The 21,924-nt window shown below is 26.8% G+C and overlaps 1 protein-coding gene across 1 annotated transcript; it reads left to right on the plus strand.

Moving 5' to 3' along the window:
- Positions 1 to 3,067: 3,067 nt before the first annotated feature.
- LOC107449966 ((Lyso)-N-acylphosphatidylethanolamine lipase) lies at positions 3,068 to 21,813 on the plus strand. The gene is made up of 7 exons (XM_016066013.4): positions 3,068 to 3,404; positions 8,864 to 9,018; positions 9,434 to 9,709; positions 12,663 to 12,920; positions 16,900 to 17,011; positions 18,941 to 19,127; positions 20,833 to 21,813. Exons 1-7 carry the CDS (start codon positions 3,382 to 3,384, stop codon positions 20,986 to 20,988), a joined length of 1,167 nt encoding a protein of 388 aa, XP_015921499.2. The 5' UTR covers positions 3,068 to 3,381; the 3' UTR covers positions 20,989 to 21,813.
- The last annotated feature ends 111 nt before the right edge of the window (positions 21,814 to 21,924 follow it).

The following is a 21,924-nucleotide window of genomic DNA, read 5'->3' on the forward strand; positions in this document are numbered from 1 at the left end:
GAATTGGAGGAGTTTATATATATATATATATATATATATATATACAGAGAGAGAGGGAGAAAGAGATATAATTTTTGATTCTTTCTGTTAATTAGAAAATATTGAGGAGAACTTTTTAATTATTATTCAATGTAGTTCGTTCATATTAATGAATCTTCTCTATTTTAGATATTTAAAATAACAAAAGCCGGAGAAAGCAATAGAAATATAAACGATATGTGTGTTGACAAGACAGCACTTCATCAGGGGACACATTGCCTGCCAACACAAGCCTATCTGTTCTCAGTAGAAGAACGAAAACTGACAAAATCCCATAATGGATAGACAAATAAAAGGAAATAATTACAAGAATTGAAAGACACAAAAAAATAATGAACCAGCTAACGCAACTTAAAAGTAATCATAGTAAGACTTAAAAATGATACGCTCACTTGTAAATGAAAATAGTTACAGTTACAGTTAGAAAAACCAAATCAAAATAAAGTATTAATTGCCAAATCAGTAAGAAAATATTATAAATAAATCATCAAGTACCGCCCCCTATTTGAAAATCTTGAAAAATGAATCAAAAAGATATTCAATGAGTAATTTTTTTTAAAAAAAACTGCTGCCATCATATTTTGAATCTTCTCTATGTTATTTGTTTATAAAATTATCCAATCAATATTTCCTCCTTGCAATACCCTTTCGCACATACTTGGCAAAAAAATTATTAAATTGTTATGTTATTTTTTTTTCTTCATTATTTTGAACTGCCCTATAATAATCTATACTAAAACTAAAAATGGAGCGTTTTATTTTGCTTTAAAATTGAATTTAGATTTTTGCAATCCTAAGGATAACTTAATTTTTAGTTGATGGCTCCAGATGAAATGTGCTATTCTCAATTTATTCCCATTTTTATGTTTATCTTATAAGTCTGGAAGAAACAAGCTTTAAAACAATAGTTTACACATATGTATACATTATGGATGGGTGGACTAATGTAAACAATAACAAGCGTCCTTAAACCGGAAGAAATTTAGAAAATTTCCGGTGTATTCCTCCGCTTATGTTATGACTACGAGGCGATGTGTGAACAAGCCTATATTCTATGCAGTTTTGTTATTGTAATTTGGGTTCAAATCTAAACATAATTGTACCATTCATAAGAGCTTTCAGAAATGTATTGATTCTCAGAGGTCGTAAGGCCAAAAAAAATTTTGGAAAGTTAATATCTCATTGTGAATAATTCTTAAGGTTTGCCATGTTTTGTATTTTATCCCTTATTTGGCTACATTTGAATAAAATGTCGCCAAAATATCTCTAAAAAGATCTTTTTAAGTTAGCCTAATTAGAAAATATTCTACTATTAACATGATAATGCTGAAGTTTAAAGGCTGAAAGAAAGAACTCGGTACATGTGAAATACTGCAAAAGATATGATGCAATAATATGATGGCGCGTTTTTTCAATCTGCGGCGTGAAAATATATCGGAAGCACTAACCCGGAAGTCTTGAAAGAGCAATTTTACCACTAGCGCCACCACCCTAAGCTTTACACGATCACCCATCCATTCATTCAATGTATCTTATTGGGTAAAAGGAAAAATGATTTACTATTTTTTCTACCTCATTTTTTTTTTTTAATTACGATTTAGCAAGAAATTGTAGACCATTTCAAATGCAGTTTATAAAAATTATTCAATATTTTGTTGTCTTTTACGATGAGTAATCTTTTCAATTATTGAACCATTTCTGCTCAGAATGTCATGCTAATAATTTTCCAGATCAATTCGCGATCGCAACACTCGAATACGCCATCTGGGGAGAGACCGGTTTCATGCCTTTAGCCCTTCTCCCTTCCCTCTCCTCCTCTTTTCAGTTGTATAGGAATGTACTACGATATTTTCCCTTTTCTTAAAATTTTTCTTTTTACTTAAACAAAATATTTTTTAAAATTTCCATGATACTTTTCTTTAGAACTATGTTTAATGCAGTTTTCAGTTTCATATAGTGTTTCAAGTTGAAAGATTTTAATCTATATGAAAATCAAGAGAGAAACTAACGTACTTCCTTCCTCTATGACTTTCCACACGCTAATGGGGAATGCATGTGAAGTGTTGCCATAGGAAAAGAGTTCTGCTCTACGCCACCTGCAGCCCATTTCGATCGCCAATCGCTATTTTGTAATATTTTTTAAACAAATTTTATAAGAAAGATTGTCCTCAATAAATTTATATGATAGAAAAACTTAAGATTTGAAAATACTTCTTTTTTTTTTTTTATACTAGTAAAAAAAAATTAAAAGAGATATTTATTTCTGAAAATAAGAAATTCTATATAAAAGTTACAATCTTAAAAATCAGCCTACTTTTCTAGATTATTTATAATTTATTTATTATCATTGCTGCTCTATGAAAACGTATATCATTTGATTCTAAAAGAATTCTTTAGAACCTATTTTAAAATAGCAGTTTTATATATGTGCCAATAAAATTAAAATTTCTTTATTTGCCTGTTTTCTGCCATGATATAACAAATTTTTATTTGTCTCTTATTCGTTTCAGTATTAAAATGTATCACTTCTTAATTTCAAATCTATGATTAAGTCCAATATTTGATTACATATTAGAACATAATAAATAATACACTTAAATGAGGTTCGTTTTAATGATATTAAAAATAGTTATTAAGAATCATGATTTAAAATTTAAAAAAAAAAATTCTTATTGAATCATTTTCTATTATGAAATACGCATAATATTGCTTTATGAAAAGCATCAAACAGTCCTTCAAGTTCATCTTATTGAGTTATTACATAACAAATAACATTGATTTATTCTAATAAAAAGCAAAAAATTCACTACTTAAAAATACTTGATTGCTTTTAAAAATATACAATTATAAAAATAAACTAAAGCAAAAATACTTTACGACGCTCAGAAATTTAAACTCGTTAGTTTATGGTTTGCTAGCACGTCCGAGATGGCATCACAAACCTACTGAGAGTCACAATACTACTATGGTTTATTTGTGTTTGTGCGCTTGCGATCACACGCTTATGTGTTTTGCCTTAGTCAAGTGGGAATAAATCCTTAAATTGTTTGATCTTCCATGAAAGCTGTAAGCCACAATTTATATTCTTCAGGCTGTGCTTATGAGTTGCGTCATTTGTTATGTAATTTAGTAATTGTTAGTTTACTGAATCGAGAATTGGTTTTATAACAATTGTTCAACGGAAAACATGCAAGTCATCATATCGTCACATTTAATTTTATGATTTCCTTAATAAATCTCTGACCTAACGTTCAAAAGCTGGCGAAATCGCTGTTTTTAATTTTATTTCGGGAATTGAAGCAATCAATCAAATTTAAAAAAAATAAATATTATGTTAAAGGAATGGAAAACTCTTCTAGGGGAAGGTAATCTTTTTTAAAGGATTTTTCTAAAAAAATTTCTATTTAATTCGAAAAAATTTAAATTACTCTTTGTGTTTACTTCCAGTAATCAATAAGTTATTCCAGATATATTTTTAATTCTGGTTATTCCTTTTTAATCAATGTGTGAATTATTGCTTAATTTGTGTATAATTTATCGAGAATATTTCTATTTCTTCTTAGTGAATGAGCTTGTTCAATTTATATTTTTAAGAAAAAATAAATTAGCTTTAAATTCTGTAATTTGTTTAGTATATATTAATCTTTTAATTCTTATTTTTTTTATCAGTGTCTGATATGAAAGATAAGAGTTTATGGGAAGTTTATTAATGAATTACATGTGTCAGTTAATGTTTATTACTTTTAATTTATAACAATATGTAGGCAATTGGCAGTTCTCAAAATGTCGGAGCTTCACACAGATCTGATCTTTAAGCTCTGACAAAAATTTAATTCAAAATAGAAATTTTAGTTTTATATTTCCATATCGCTAAACCGCCAAATGGATTTTAAACTTGTAATTTAAGTATAAAAGAAACCCATAGAGGTTTGCCTGAGGAAGCTAAAGTAGATTTCCATTTCATAATCTACAGCAGAATAACCTCAAACTCTTGGCAACTTCCGAGCAGCAGTTCACGAATAACTAAAAAAAAGCATCACAGAAGGAAACAAACTTGAAACTCATAGTTACCATTTGGTAAACCTCTAGATGCTTTTTAAAAGAATATAAAAGTTTAAAATTCATTTGGTGATTGTAGTTGACACGACAGATTACGGTAAGGAAATATCCCCGAGCTAATAAGCCAATTGAGTTGTTCCTCGACTGTGATTTTTTTAAAAATTGCTGTTGCCTGAAAGGCACCAAAACATGGTGATTATTTTGACATAGATCACTGTGATAATTACATGTGAAAATATTACATTTTTTTTTCTGTGTCCAGTGGGGATATATGTGATGCCACAATTGGCATTACATATTTATTTCCTATCCTTTTAAATATCTTTTATTATTTAAGCTTATTTTTATTAATAGAATTATATTTAAAATAAATCAAAGACTTAATCTTTTGAAACGAAGATAGAAATATTTATTCTTCTCTTATAGATCAATATAAAGGATACTTTTTATTTCATTACTAGGCAGACTTATTAATTCACTGTCGTGCCTCTTATCAAAAACAAAAATCTATTAATAACTTTTAAATTTTCTATCTGAAAATATGTTTCAGTTGCATGGTTGTAATAATTCTGATAAATTTGTTGGCGACTCGTAATTGCCAAGGTATTCTTTCAAACCCAATATTGATATGCTGGTTGGCTTTGTTTTGGCTATGTTATGTTTTGATAATTCGCCAATTTTGGACACAAATTACCGCCGTTGGGAACAAATTACATCTACTTTTTAATTTGACTTTTGATTAGGCAGGTTGTGGGGGTTTTGTCTCCCATGGCCTGTCCTTATTAATATTATTATACAAAATTGATTCAACTGAAATTCTTATGGATAATATTTATATTTGGTATCTCAAGCTCTGCAAATATACTATGAAATAAAAGCTTTTTATTAATTCTGATCTGGTTCAAGTATTATTTTCATCATCTTCTGTTTGCATTATTATCTTTAACTACAGTGGAAAGTCGCGTATCCGGAATCGGCGGGACTTTCCGAAGTCCGGATAATCGATTTTTCCCTATAATAGACCCCCAAGGTAAACAGAGATTAAAATGATCTGAATCTAAGAAGCAGAAATTAAATAACATTATTTTTCGGGCAATAATGTTTTAGTATTAGAATGATATCTAATCAATCAAAAACAAAATATTTAAAAAAAAATAATTATTGCTATTATAAAAATAAATATAGGAAACTAAAAAAATTTACAGTTATGAAAATATTAATTGCTCTCTCCGCCATTTTGAACTAGAACGTTTCAAGCAAGAAGGGGAAATTCCCGTCATTCATTCATTAAGGTGGGTAGGTGAAGAAGCAAAATTCATTTCCTTCTTACTTGTCATTCAAGTTGAAGGGGGGGAAGTGACAAGTTCTTATTTTCTCTCCTGTCATTGGCTATCAATCAAGCATAAAGGCGTGGCATGCTGATTGGGTTCTCTTTATTTTTTCTTGTGTGACTAAAGGGGATTCCCCCTCCACTTTAACGTTTGCTGTGTTTACCCTTTTTCACAGTACTTCTTTCTCTAACACTTTATCAAAAAGGTTCCAGGAAATGCCTCTTTTACTAGCCAGCTGCACAGGAAAGAAGGGGGGAGGGGACTCAATTGTGCTCTTTTAAAAACAAATCTCCCCCCCCTTTCCTGCATTCCAGAGAAGGAGCGTTACTAACGATACAGTCTTGGTAGATCTTCTGTTCTCTTTTCTGTTGATTTATGGGTTTAATGCATAGATCACTAGAAGCTAAGAAAGGAAAAAACCTGTCAAAATANTATTTGGTATCTCGAGCTCTGCAAATATACTATGAAATAAAAGCTTTTTATTAATTCTGATCTGGTTCAAGTATTATTTTCATCATCTTCTGTTTGCATTATTATCTTCAACTATATACCATACCAATACAAATTCCACCCACACCTTAATATTCCACCATCTCAACATAAATGGCACCCTGAATCCTCCTTCTTCATAATCACATTACAGAAACATTCCCATTTTTAGAATAAATTTATAATTCTGCATAATGACACAAATTAAATTAATTACTTTTTATGGATACATCAAAAATATATGTTACTTAACCAACAGGGTTAATTTTTGACATACATGTTTTTAATTATATCAATGTAATATATATATATAAAATATTTTTTTAAAAATTGTTTCTTGATTTTAAAAAATAAAGATAATGTTTCAATTGGATGAGTGCTTACGGTAGAAATGTTATATTTTTCTTATTATTGTAACAGTAAATATGTTAGGTTAATAACTTAAATTTGTCTTTCAGCCTTTAAAATAATTTTTAAAGGAATTTTCAAATAATCAATTATTATTTTTGTATACTTGAAAAAGTGAATTATCATATTTGTATAATCAAGATGGGCTAATTTAAACAAAATGGATTTTTCTTTAACCCACTGGCGGTTAAGGAAATGGGCAAAATTGGGAGAATGTTTCTCCCCTACACACAGTTCCCCTATCTATTAACATGGGAAAACCGGTTTTGCTATACAGAGATGACTGCAGCTTAAAATGCGACTTTTTACGTGCAGAACCGTCAGTGGGTTAAGGAAAATGAAGCCTGTGTTTTAAAAAGAAAAATATCTTTTTAAGTACTTAATTTTGCTATTATATTTATGAATACTTTTAGTTTAAACATAAAATGAGAAAAAAAAACAGTAAATTTTCTTATAAAAATGTCTTTTTTTCTTAAATATCTATCCTGAGTTTGTGTTACTTTAAATAAGCATTGATATATAATTGTGAAAAGTGTCGAAAGTGATTCTTAATCAAAACTTATAGCAGTGTAACATAATTTCACTTAGAGTTGATATAATATCTTAAAAAAAATATATATATAATCACAAACACACAATTATACACTTTTCTTATCTTAAGAAGGTTCTTATCTTAGGTTTGTTCAAATTACAATTATCAAATATTTTTAATGCTCTATTTTTTATTAAATAAGTGTCTGACTGACCTTAAATAAAATTCATAAAAAAATTAGCATTTATACATAATATAACTGTTCATAAACAGCCTTTTTCCTTTATTATAATGAAGAGAGTTTTTACATGCTGTTAAAAGAAACAAGAAAAAAAAAACTTGAATTTAATAATAGACTGCCTTGATAGTATAATTGTTAATACATCACATCATGTATGCAAAAATTCAAGTTAAAATCTTCATCACAGGCATTCTATTATAGACATATTATTTAAAGGTTTGAAAAAATATAAAAATGACTTTTGATCTTCTTGAATTTAAAACTAGATATTTCTGATAGTATAATTGGGTACTTCCGTACTAACACCACCGCAGCAGTAGTATAATTGGGTACTTACGTACTAACGCCACTGCAACAGAATTTGCTCTACGCCAATAAAGAGCAATCCTCTTGTTCGCACGCAGTTATCTTTTGGATTCCTTGTTGCCTTGTTGTTAGCATCATTTGGAATCTTATTTATTAGAGTTTATATGGTGACAGCATCAGGTGAAAGAAAATAGAGACTGTTTTGAATCTATGTTATCGGCCCATTTTTCACCGAAATCTGATTGACTACTTTGATTTTAAATAAAGTGTTTTGAATTTTGAAAGTGCTTTGATATTAAATAAAGTGTTTCATATTATGATTTGTCGCAAAAACTTTAGGTGTAACTTGGCGGCACTTAAAAACCGCCAAATCTGTAGCTGCGGTGGCATTAATACGTAAGTACCTATAATTGTTAATACATGCGTCACACACGCAAAAACCATGTTAGAATCCTGATCACAGGTTAGGTATTTTTGAACATATTATTTAAGAAGTAGAAGAATTTTTTTCTTCTTTTTGTTAAAAAAAAATATGCTGAATTTTTAAAATAAGAATATGCTGAATTTTTAAAATAAGAATGCTGAAATTTTGAAATAAGAATGTGCTGAATTTTTAAAATAAGAATTTGCTTAAATAAAAGAGATGATTTTGCTTCTTTAAATAAAAGAGATAACTTTGCCCCATTATGAAAAAACAATGACTGAACCAAGGTAAATGAAATAACAGTCTGATCAACTGTATTTAGAGCTATAAAAAAGCTCATTTTAAATTATACGCTCATTCTCAGTTAATGTTTTTAATAATAAACTAAAGAATTAAATTGACACTTATAATTATTTGATTATTGGTTATTAGAACAAACATTTGAATGATCTATAAAGTAAAGGAATATGATTACAAAGAATTGCACTATATGGTTAATAATTTTATTATTGTTTGGTAATGATTGAATTTTCGATGGCATATTTTAATGTGAAATTGGCAAATTTTCATGTCAAATAATTTTTTAAAAAAATAGGTTTTATTTTGTAAGGGGAATTTATGACATTGGGCTTATTAAAAAAAATTGTTTTTGTGTTAACATATTTCCTAACATTTAAAAGCTAAATTATCTAATTTAATGCTTTTCTTAGAAAATAAAAATCTTTATACATTTGGTAATTTTTTAATACCACAACCTTGAATTGAGTGCAGAATAATTAGCTTATTCTAAAAAAATTAGTAATATTTTAAAAATGTCGTTTTGGTTTATTTCTTAGGTCAACTACGAACCCTGAACTACATTACGTCATAAATATTTTTAGCTTACTGTTCATTAAGTTTTAAATTTAGATAGTTTTTTCATTTAATATCTTGATATAAATTTTTAGTTAAATCTTTTCTGTTTCTAAAATATTCTTTATTTAAAAATTTTATTGACTTATGAGAAATACTTATTCTTTCATTTTTCATTCTAGGATTCAAACTTTGTTAGTAACAGCATCTAGTTTAACTGGGTTATCCTATATTTTTATGATTAATAAGTCCATCTTCACCTGGTTTACAGATATGTTTCGTTGGTGCCCCACTTCAAATGAAGCTCTAACCAATGCAGAAGCAAAACTGCTCTCTCGTAAGATGTTTTATATGCATTCTTCTTTATTTTTAAATGATTATATTTTTATAAAATTTGCTTTATTTTGCTTAATTTAAATGGACGCCAATTTTTCTATGCATGGTTCTGAAATGAGTTGAATATTTAATTGGTAGGAAAAACTCTCTATTTAAATTGATTTAAATGAGAAACAGGGTAATTAAATATATTTTGTACGATTATTTTTGTAATTAGCAATTACAAATTAAGCTCTAACCAATGATGAATCAAAATTACTTTCTCGTTCGATGATTGATACAAAAGACCTTTAATGTGTAGACTGTAATGATATATATTATAGCAGTAAAAATATATATTAAAGACAGTTACTATAAGACACTCTGTATAGAGATCTATTGTGTTTTGATGTTAAGTAATTTTTTTCTTTTTTTAGTTATGAAAAAACCATATGAACTCTCTTTTGTGTCAGTGAAGCATGAAAATGAAGATTGTTCCATAAGAACAATCACTATCAATTCTGATTTAGAGAAAGAAGTTCCGTTGGTTCTTCTTCATGGTTTTGCATCAGGCATTGGTCTATGGATATTAAATATTGATGATCTTGCTGAAGGACGCCCATTATATGCATTAGATATTTTGGGATTTGGCCATAGTTCTCGTCCTTCATTTAGTAAGGATGCTGAAATTGCTGAAAATCAACTAATAGAAAGTATGCTTTTTATGTATTCCATCTGATCTAAATCTATCTGTTTTTTAAAGTATTCAAATAGTTGTTATTTATAATCAAAACCAATGATTTCTGTGTGAAAGAAATTAAGTCAAATTTTAACTTTTTGAATTTATTTATTTTTAGTGTGTGACAAAAAAAAATCAGACTTTGAAGGTTATTTTTAAATGCCAAAGTAAAAACTAAAATATGAGTTAAAACAAGAGAAACAAACTACTGAAATGTTTTCAAAATGGATTTTTTTTAAAAATGTACTTTAGAATTTGTGCAGAAAAAAATGTTTTGCGTGAGTAAAAAAAACTAAAAACTTGATAGTAATCAGGATTATAACACATAATACAGGTTCTGTTTTTCATTAAATGTTAATTAAGACGAAAACTTCTTTGTATGAATTTCCTTTTTTTTTTAAATTTTCAGCTACTCTTTCTAAACTGTAACTTTGAAACTGTCCTTTATCCCTTTTAACAACCTTGTATTTTCTTGAGTAAAATTTTTTTAGCTGTGAAAAAATTTGTATTGTTATATTTAGTCAGTATTATTATTTCCCTATTTTGCTTCAAATTTATAATTGTTTGCTAAAAAGTAAACTTAATTACATTTTCTCAAACATTTTGAATGTTGACAGCCTTTAAAGAGAGATTATAATTTTGATACCTATTGGGATAAATTTTTATCCATATCAGGTTCATTATTAGTTGCCCAAAAAGTCTTAAAATTATAAAGCAAAATGTGATATGTTTATGAAAAAAAAAACTATAGCCATATTTTCAATTTTCTTTTTTTGTGAAATTTTTAAAATATTTCTAGATTATTTGCTTAATTGCATATAAATTTAAGCAAACTCAGTGTGACTTGTTATATTTTAAGCCATTATTCCTTGTTACACAACAACTGCAATTTTGCTTAATATTTTAAGTTTAATAATAGGCTCTATTCTGTTTCTGATAATAATTTCAAGTATAAAAATGGGAATCACTATAAATATGTACATATAAAATCAAAATTTACTATTCTTTTTATGGAGATTTATGTGTAATTTTCTTTTTGTTAACTGTGTTTTTTTGGTTTACAGAATTTCAAAAATTGTTTTCTCTTTATGTGCTTTTAAAGCATGAATTTTTTTAATAAACATACGTGTACTTGATGTGACTGTTTTTCTATAACCCTTTGATAGCATTGTTATGAATAGTTTGTTAGAAGCTTGCTTCTTAGTAACAGCGGAGCAATACAAGGAAGAGAAAATAATTTATGACTTCTTGCTGCTTAAATTTATATGTTTTTCATATAAACATGCATATTTCATTGCTAAGTTTATTTATTATGTGGAGATTGATACATTATACAATATAAATAAATAAATTGCATGGTTTTTGCCAATGGCAAGCAAAGATAAAATACTATAAAAAGTGTTGGCTTTTTAAAAAATATCTATCTGTATATATATTTTTATTACTTCATTATTGTTATAAATTTATTATTTTACAATATTTTCCTTTCTTTTGAATAATAACAAGTTTTATATTGTGAAATACAATTTTATGAGTGAAATATAATTTTGTGAAATAAATAAAAGAAGACTCATCATTCATTCATGATTGTGACTAAAATCTTTTGTTCTAATTTTTTAATCCTATGAAGTTATGGCTCATAATATCAAAATTGAATATTTGTATTTAATGACCTATAATTTATGAACTAAACTTATGAGATTCAGAAATTATAATGTAAGTTTAAAACTTAGTTATTTTCCTAAAAATTTTATAATTAAATTCTTTAATCATATTGTCTCACGTGAGACATGAGAAAGTGGTATTATATTTGCTAATTTAGGTGAATTAACAATGAATATTTATTTTATTCATGTTTATATAAGAAAATTTTCTAAACAATTTTGCACATGGTGATGTATTAATGATTGATCCTCTTAAAAATTTTACTTGTTAAACAAATCAATATACAATGTACTTTTTTAATTATAACCTCAGATCTAGCTTCAGGTGCAGCCTAAAAATTGTATAAAAACAGATAAAAAACTATTTATTTTAATCGACTGCTTTAAGTGAATTAATGTGATCATTTCGTACCAGGTCTTTTATAGTGCCAATCCAATAACTTTTGTTATTCAAAATATGCCATTTCTTAATTTATCTACATATTTTATTTTAAAAACTCCATAATAAACAATTGATGAACTTTGAATATCTAACTTACATGTCCATTTTATTTATGAATACTTTATTTTTTCTCTTAAAATTCAACATAAAACAGCGCTTTAGATTTAACTGGCATCAAAGTTTATTCTTTGAGGTCATCCTATATTTTAAATCAACTTGAACTGTTTACAATATGACTTATGCTATTTAATATTGAATTTGCAAATCCATTTAATTTTAGCTGAAAACTTAAAAATCTGACATTAATTTGTTAAAGTTAGAAAGCATGGCGACCATAATATTTTATTTATGTGATGCTATTAATTTCTTTAAATCGATTATGTCTTATGACCTTTTTAAAATTTATGAAATACAAATAGATCTAATAGATGGTAAAATTACGCATTAATATAAATTCAAATCTTATTATAAAATTCACGCATGGTTTCGTAAACATAGCATTGGCAAAGACCTATACTGAAAGTTTTCAAGTTTCTTTTCTGGTTTTAAAAACTTGTTATACTCAGTTCCCCATCAATAAATATTGTTAGATAATATTAATTGTTTATTATAGTTAGTTTTTACACTAATGCAAAATTTCATTGTACACAGTTTTTCTGTTGAATAACTTAACCAAAAAGAGGTTTTAGGGTGAAAATCCAACTAAGTTGTAACCTGAACTAAGTCGAAAATTTACAGTTGCATGCTTGATATATATATATATATATATATATATATATATAATGTTTTTCATGCTGTAATACATTGTTGTTATTTTACAGGTATAGAAAAATGGAGAGAAAAAATGGGATTATCTCAGTTTATTCTATTTGGCCATAGCATGGGAGGCTTTCTTGCTGCATCCTATGCAATTAAATATCCTGATCATGTGAAACATTTAATTTTAGCTGATCCTTGGGGATTTCCTACTCCTGATTCAGGAGTAAAAAAAGTGGAGTTTCCAATGTGGGCTAAAGCTATTGCAGCTATGCTCAGGCCCTTTAATCCTCTTGCTGGATTAAGAGCAGCTGGACCTTGGGGTTTGTTATATATACTTTTTCAATTTAATTAAATGATAATTTAATTTTGCCACTAAAAGTTGTTACTTTAAAGTGCAATAATAATGTAGCTTATGCTCTAATGATTTTACAGTATTAATGTTTTTTTTCTTACAAAATAGAACTAAAGTAGTATTTACTAAAGATATAATGTTTGAAGTATTATGTTAAGTCATTTCATAATATATATTAGTTTGTTTTTGTTTACAATTAGACAAAATGGTTTATATAACACCATTAACTACTTTTTTTTAGCGGAAGTGCTTGTGACTAAGAATGATTTAGTAACAAAATTCAATCTTTCTGAACAGATCCTCTACTGTTGCTATAGAATTTGTTTTACATTGGCTCTCAAACTTTTAGTGATATTAATCTTCCAGAACAAGACTTATCCAATAAATGTTCTTTCAGTTTCCATTTATTGAATTTGATCTTGATGCTTGGTTTGATTGTAATTTTAATTGCAAGGTTATTTATATTTTCAAAAATTTCATTTTCAAGAATATCAAATAATTTTTTTTAATTTGTATGTATACTTTATTTGTGGTGATTTGCATTGCTTAGATTAATCAGTTTTAATATTCTCCTGTTTTGAAGATACTAATTTTGAAAGAAAAAGCGTGTTGTTTATTGGTCCTGAAAATAACCGCTCGCTATGTGCTGAGTCAAGAAAATACAGAGACGACTGAAATAAACTACCAGTCACTTTTTTTTTCTTTGAAAATCATTAAATGATGAAAGTACATTGATGTAGAAAGACTGGACATTGGACATTTTAAGGAAAATTCTGAAAAACTGAATTTCCATCAATCTGAAATGGAATCCATCAATTTATAATGGAAATTATAGTTATAGTCATGTGGAAAGAGAGTTCTTTAACAATTCACATATTTCAAATTAGTAATGTACACATTAAATGTATTTAACCTCCCCAAATATTTCATTATGTTTAACTAAATTCTTTATTATCTAAATTTTGTTACATATTTATATTATTTTTTATTGTTAAGTTAAATGTTTATACCTATAATTTAGTTCTAGCCAACCTGGTAGCCGAGTGGTTACCGTGCCTGATTGCGAAGCCGCTATTTGCGGGTTCGAATTCTGCTCAGGGCATGGATATTTCTTTCTCTCTGTGTTCTATGTCCTTTCTCCTTTGTGTGTGAATGTGACCCGTCCTATAAACGGGTTGTGATTGTGTGACGTGGGCACCACAGGTGCCCACTGTGTAGCGAGAAGAGAGTAGCAGTTCTGGCATTTCTGTAGCCAATGGGACAACCCCCAAGAGCCCACCATTAAAAAAAAAAATAATAATTTAGTTCTAATATAATTTTTTTTAAATAAAATGCATTTTAATCCATGCAAAAAAAATGTTTGCGAAACGTGGCTATTAAATTAAAAGGTTGTATCAATATTAATTTCTGAATCATTGGGTTTGACACAAAAAGGAGCTATTTAATTATTAGAGTCTACCAGCCACTGTCTACTTACTGAAAATGTGATTATTTTTTGTTTGTTACTAATTTGATAATTTTTAAATTCGCTTTTAGATTGTTGCCTTCAAATTTCATTGAGCAAAATATACCTATCTCTTTTACTGGCAAATTAAATCCTATTCTAGTCATGTTCCCTGAGTATACCTGCATAATTTATATGAAAACCCAATATATAATTAACAATTTTTCTTCTCTTAGTTAGCTCATTATGAAATTTATTTATTATAAAATTTACTGTTAAAGCTGGCTCATTTCATATATTTTCTTTAAAAAAAAAAGAGTACGTTCTGGTAAAAGAAGTTTTAGTAATCTTTATATCCTGTAGAAATTTTAAAATATTTATTATTATTAGATATGTGTATTATTCCCATGCATCCTAAATGAAGTCATATTTATATAGTTATTCACATCTTTAAAAAAGCTAATCATGTTCCCAGAGTATACCTGCATAATTCATATGAAAACCCAATATATAATTAATAATTTTTCTTCTCTTAGTTAGTTCATTATAAAACTTATTAATTATAAAATTTACTGTTAAAGCTATCTCATTTCATATATTTTCTTTTAAAAAATAGAGTATGTTCTTGAAAAATAAGTTTTAGTATTCTTTATATATTGGGGAAATTTTGAAATATTTATTATTATACATCCTAATTGAAGTCATGTTTATATAGTTATTCACATCTTTAAAATCTTCACTACCCTATTATAAAGTCTTGTATTATTGATTTAATTATTTATACCTCATGGTGGCCAAATCGTCCAAGCTGTAGCTGGTTAATACAAATCATGCTCCTGGCTCACACTGACCGTAAAATGTCCTCAATGGTTGACGGGTCATTGGTTAGAATCCCTTTGCCATCAGGCTAATCATCGGGCAATGATTCTTGGCTAGTTTCTTTCAATGTTTGATCCAGGAGTTCCATTGTCTTCTGGATTGGGCTATTTATTTCAGATTTTATTTAGGAATAATTTATTTCGTTTTTTGCTAAAAATCAATTTAAGGAAAAGGCTATCATTAAAAAGTACAAAGCTAAAATTGATCCAAGTTTTTTATTTAGCTTGAAAACTAATCTGTTTAATGAAAATTAATCCATTTGTGGTTTAAGTTAAATGTAAAGGTGCTGCTAATAGATGAAGTTAAACTACGTCTTCAGTAATTATTAATTTATTCATAGAATTATTTGATTTTATAGTACTGTAAATATATTTATACATACTTCAATTATTTCTGGTGGTAGAGCATTTCTAAAATTTTAAATTGAATTGCTGCAGAAGATGATTATATCTCAAATCAATTGTAATAATGTAAGAATAACAAAAAACAAAGCAAAAACAGAATAAATTACGTTTTAAATTGTTTTAATTACATAGAGAATTTATTTCTTTTTTAAAATTAAAACATGCATCAAGTTTCTATGATATTTTTGACTTCATTGTATTTTTCTCTTAATGGAATTATCAAATTCATTTTTGTTTAAGAAATGGCATAGTGTAATATTATATTGCTTCATAGAATGTTTAACATTATTGCAATATGTTAGGCAAGTTTTGAAAAATTACTTAGTGTATTGCTTAGTTAAATTTTTTTTAAAGATTTGTTCTGTTTAGTTTTTCTACTTAGCAATCTTGCATCTAATTCGCAAAACTTGCCAAACAAGAGTCTTATAGAATCTTGCCAAACAATATAAACACAAATAATGTCATGGTTTTGGTTTTATAAGCTTTTTGATTGTGAAATCAAAACTATACTATGTATTGTATAACTTTTGTGGCATTATTTTTATTTTTTCACGTTATTTAGCTTTATTCATTTATAGTACAAATTATTACCCTTTCTTCATTTGAAGAATCTCATTCTGAATAACCAATGTAAGCAATATTGTTTTTTTCACATAGAAAGCATGGTTCCTGTTTAAATTATGCTTTCATTCATTTGCCACTGAGCATTAGGTATATTCTTGAAAAATGTTTCAACCAACACTGTAATTATTTCTTTTTCATACGTAACCTGACAATGTTATAAAATTTAAACATTTTGCAAAAGCATTATTGGTTTTGCATTTTAATAATTAAAATTGTCGAATTTATTGTGTTACTGATATTTACCAGAAATATAAACTTTAACAAGCAATTATCATTCTATTATTTTATTAGCTCTATTATTTAAATTTTTCATCTATTTTAAAACTTTGGTATGTTCAATAAGATTTTCTTTTTACAAACTGAAACCACAGTATTAAAGAGCTTAACATATTCTATTTATTGTAAAAACGGTTTGCCAAGCTAAATCAATAAACATTTAATGTAAAATAAACGCTTAATTTTGTAAATTCTAGAGTATAAAAAAATGTGTTTAGAAAAGTACAGATTATAAAGAAAATATTATTTAAATCAGATTTTGTAATGATTCCGGAAAATTTTACTTTTATATTTTTTAAATTTTATCCATTTGCTTGTAGGACCACAACTTGTCAGTCGTTTACGACCTGATCTCTTACATAAATTTAAGAGTTGTGCTGAACCAGAAGAGGTTTCAGATTATATTTATCATTGCAATGCTCAGTATCCAAGGTAATTGTTTTGTCTCATTTAAATGTTGATTAATGCTTTACCTATGAATAATTTCTTGTCAATTTCATTCTTAAATTACTTACCTTTTATCTTAATTTAAATTTTATCTTTGTATAAAAAAATTCATTCTCTGTAATGTATTTTTCAAATTACTTTATTTTTTATGCATAATAATTTTGATTATGTTGTTAATCTGTTAGTATATGTGAATTATATGCAAAAAGTATTACACTATCTTAATTCTAAACATTATAGAGTTGTATTTGACGAAGACAAAATAAACAGTTAAACCTTAATTTGTGTGTTATAATTTATTTTATGAATTACAGTAATGAAAATTGTTATATTTCTCCTGTTTAAAGTTTTTTTTAAATGTTTAGCTATTTTTTCTGTTTATTTCATTATGAAGTTTGTTAAGTTTTAATAAGCCACTCAAATATACATTACGGATATCATAAATTATGCTGGTAATATTAATTGAATGAAATGTTTCATAATATTACTAATTACTCATGCTTTTTTTAAAGTTTTGTCTATTTTAGTAGTATCATTATATATTTTATCAGTGTATAGTATATGGTAGATGTATGAAACATTTTACTGTTCGGTGCTAAAAATTAAAAATATAGTAAGTTGTAATAATTTTAATTAAAAATATGAAAAACCTGCTTAAAATGAAAAAAAAAATTTAAAAAAAAGTAATTTCAGTAATATTTATTGCATTTTTATTGTTGAGCATTTAATGAATGTTCAATATTCAAAAATAAAAATTAATGATTTAATTTTAGAGATTTTTCTCTTCAGTTATAACGAGCTAACTAGAGCACTCAGAAAAATCACACTTTTTGCAGTGTGACTTCAAAAATCTTTTGTGTGCTTCTCCGGACAGTACATGCTATAGGTTTGCCACCCTTAATATAGGGTAATTTTATTTGTCTAACACTCTACAAAGAGTAATACTTGAATATTAAAATAAACCTATGAAATATGAATTAAATTTGGCACTTAGTCCTATTTATGTACAGCTATTGCTCTTAAGTTGATTTTTAACTATTATGTGACACTTTATTATAATCCCTCTTCTTTTTTATGTACTTAAATGTTGAATTGAGATTTTCATTGTTTGAAGATTACATTATAAATGAAATTATCCGAGTGTGAAATTCTATTTATTCACAATAGTTATTTTGAAGTAGAAAAAAAAATTAAGGAAAAATGGTGATATAAACATTCCTTTCTTCAATTTGCCATTTTGTTCTAATATCAATCTATATTTCTAACATTGTTTTCTGTCTCTATTTTGTTTATGCCCCATTATCTATTGATTATCCTTCATAACAATAGTTGTAATATTAATGTATATTTCAAATCTTATTTTCTCACTGTACTACATTTATGTGCCATTATTACTTGATTATCCTTAACAGAAATTTGAGTTGTATAAGAAAGTGTTACCAATGGATTATTTATGTTCACACAATTCAGCTTAAAATTGGCACAACCGGTGGTTTCTCTATCTGTAATCTTGACAGAAAACATTTCAAACTGCCCGCATATCTGATCATATTCAATAGAAAATAATAACTGTTGCTATAAAAACGTTATTTTTTTCTTTTGGAATTGAGATACTTTTGGTTTATTTTCGAAAATTGGGTGCAATTGCTGAGTAGGTTTAAATCAATATTATTGAACATGATTTTTTTATTTATATTTTCCTTGAAATTGGACTGTGGCATCAAATTACTTGTGTGTTTCTGAGACACATTTTACCTATTTTTATGTTCTTGTATCTAATTTAAACATCTAGTTTTTATAAACATACTTTTAGAGTGCATTATGCATATTTTTAAACTTTTTTTAATCTAAAGTGTAATAACAGTAAGGATAGTTTTTGTTTTGCCTCCAAAAATACTAATTTTTTTATTTCAGTGGTGAAACTGCTTTTAAAGCTATGTCTGCTCCATTTGGATGGGCTAAACGACCTATGATAAAAAGAATATCTATGCTTAGACAAGATGTTCCCATCAGTTTTATTTATGGCTCACGTTCATGGATAGACAGTAAATCTGGACATCATATTTGCGATATTCGTGCTGATTCCATTGTGGAAGTGAAAGTATGTAATACTTTCATAGTTTTTCTATATTTTATTGGAAATAAATTTAGATTGTAATATTAGAGGAAACCTTTAGTTTCAAATCTAATTGCGTTATATTTTCTTTTTTTTTATTATCAAAAAAAGTAAAGTCTTTGTTACTCATCCTGGATTTGTCTACTTTTATTTTTATAGTACTTTTTACTTTTGTATTGGTTTTTGCTGTATTACACTGCTTAATTTTAGTACATTCACAGTTATGTTTGAGGAAATATAGTCACTTGTGTCATTAAATTCTATTTAGCAATCAAATCATTCTTTCTTTCCATAACCAAATTTAAGATAATAATTCCTTTCCATTTTTAAAAAGTTTTTAAAACTTCTTTTCTCCCAAAAAGTATTTCTTTTTATTTAATGAAAATTGTTGCTAAACAAATAAGTCATTCCATTTAAAGTTTTATGCTTAAAATCATTTAAACATTAAAAATTTATATTTATTACAAAGTTTATAGAAGTCTTAAAGTTGTTTAATTTTTCTTCACAAGTAGGCAAAAAGTAAGATTCAAGGCATCCTTTATAATAGAAGGCTTACTGATTGAGATAAAACGTAAATATAAACTTAGAAAAACATCAGAGGTAACAATCTACTTAAAACTTACAAGAAAAGCAAATTACTTAACGTTAGAAAGATGACACTGCAGACGTCAACCATACAATTTACCAACATGCTGCTTAATTTATACGAAAGGTAAATAAATTATTATTTGGCAATTAACATTAGTGGATTGAAACATTTGATATTTTTAATCCACTGATTATTGCAAAATTCTTATTTTATTTTAAAGCTTTTATTCGAAAGATATTTTTACTGACTATCAAAGAATAGAGCATACCTGCCAAGTCTCCTGTTTTTTACGGCAGACTCCTGTATTTTGCGACTATTTCCCGTTTACCTGTAATTCTCAAATTTCTTCATATTTGTTAAAGAAATTGAACAAAAAAAATTGGTGATAAAATATCCACTGATGGCAAGAATATTTCTCTTATTCCTCAATAGATGGCGCTATTGCCAGTACTGCTGCATGTTGAATGTTTATAGTTTAAGTAATTATAAATAATGGTTTAAAAAATCTTTAGATTAAGATTTATATACATAATTTTTATTTTGCTAAATGTAATTACTGTATAAATTTTGACTTAACATAATTATGCCTGATGTATCAAAACTTTACTCGTAGCCCCCAAAAAATGTCCCTAGTAAAATCTCCGTTATTTTAGCATCTTTTTTTATTACATTTTGATAAGGTAGAAATAATAAGTAAAACATATTTTTAAAATGGATGTCTTTAGCACTAAAAAGTATTTATGGAGTAACATTATTAATTAAGAAAGAAGTAATGTTATGAGAATTTTTTTTTATTATTGGGTAGTATGTGCCCTTCAACATGTTATTTTCAAAGAATGTTATAAACTTTCTTGTGCTTATTGATGCCCAGAGTATGTTAGACATTATAGTTTTTTTTTTGTTCTGTGAATAATGCTTGGAGTCTTACACAAATTTAACTATTATCTTCTTAAACCAAAAACCAAAGAATTCTAAAAATTTGCAAATGTCACACTAATAGTTTCTTCTATAATATTTTTTGTAAAAACGTAATTTTATTGGTTTAATTAACTGCTAGTTGTAAAACACTTGATTTTAATTATGTTTATTTTATTTTTCTAGTTAATTGAAGGTGCCGGACATCATTTATATGCAGATAAATTCCGTGACTTCAATAAAACGGTTGTTAGTATATGTGAAAAAGTCTCTAAAGGTTCAAAAGAAATCAAAAATCATTCACTTTCTGAAAGTGAGACTGTTCCTCAAGTTTGTATTTAATAACTTTTCTATTTTTATGGCTGTGTATATACATAAATATTCTAATGTAGCATGTTGCTTATCATTTTTGTTACATGCTTTATGTATCTATATACACTCTCTGTCTGTGTAAACTATGTAATATTATTTAATTATTTTATTATTGCTAGGAAAAAGAATTTGGAAGGTATATAAAATTGACTATGATCTTTTATTTCATTACTAACAATGTTATTTTTTTTCTGTGATTATTTGTGCGTCATTGAGAAGTTTTATGATGAAATTTTATGAATATAGTAGATAATTGCCTTACTGTATGTTTGCCTTAATATCTATTTAAATACAAAAAATTTTAATAATAAACTATGATTATTTCATAATAAAAAGGATAATTCAAATAAATTTATAAATCATATGATAACTTCAAATTCTTATTTTTCATAATTTTTTTTTTACCATGCTTCAACCTTCTAATCATTCTTGGTTTATTTTAGAGGGAAAATGTAAAAACAGTTCTGATTTCTTGACAAAATGAATTAAGAAAAAATAATTAACTGCAGAGAATAGAACTTATGAAAATCTAAATTATGAAGAATTAGTTGAAGATAGCACTTAACTACAGTACGGAACCGATTATCCGGAACGATCGGGACCATCGATATTCCGGATAACTGATTTTTCCGGTTTTCTGAATCGCTACAAAATGCCGTTTTTTTATAGTTAAATCCAACTAAAAAAAAAAAATTACAAATAATCTTAAAAAGAAGAAAAAACGATGAAGTAATACACTAATGATTATTTCCAAAATGATGGAAAGGTAAACATCTTTCAAAAAAGAACGAAAAATCCTAAAATCTTATTAGGATAAAAATATTTTTTTTAAAAAATGGCGAAAAACTAATCGAATTTCGTTCCGGTTTTTTGGTCTTCCGGTTTTCTGATTTCCGGATAACGGGT

This window comes from Parasteatoda tepidariorum, chromosome X2 (genome assembly GCF_043381705.1).
Source record: "Parasteatoda tepidariorum isolate YZ-2023 chromosome X2, CAS_Ptep_4.0, whole genome shotgun sequence".
NCBI classification, from domain to species: domain Eukaryota; kingdom Metazoa; phylum Arthropoda; class Arachnida; order Araneae; family Theridiidae; genus Parasteatoda; species Parasteatoda tepidariorum.

Bases quoted from the DNA above. Each gene is read 5' to 3' on its own strand.
- LOC107449966 (XM_016066013.4), top strand. From the start codon at position 3,382: ATGGAAAACTCTTCTAGGGGAAG. The intron at 9,710-12,662 runs GTATGCTTTTTA...GTTATTTTACAG, and splicing joins TGAAAATCAACTAATAGAAA to GTATAGAAAAATGGAGAGAA. The intron at 12,921-16,899 runs GTTTGTTATATA...ATTTGCTTGTAG, and splicing joins AAGAGCAGCTGGACCTTGGG to GACCACAACTTGTCAGTCGT.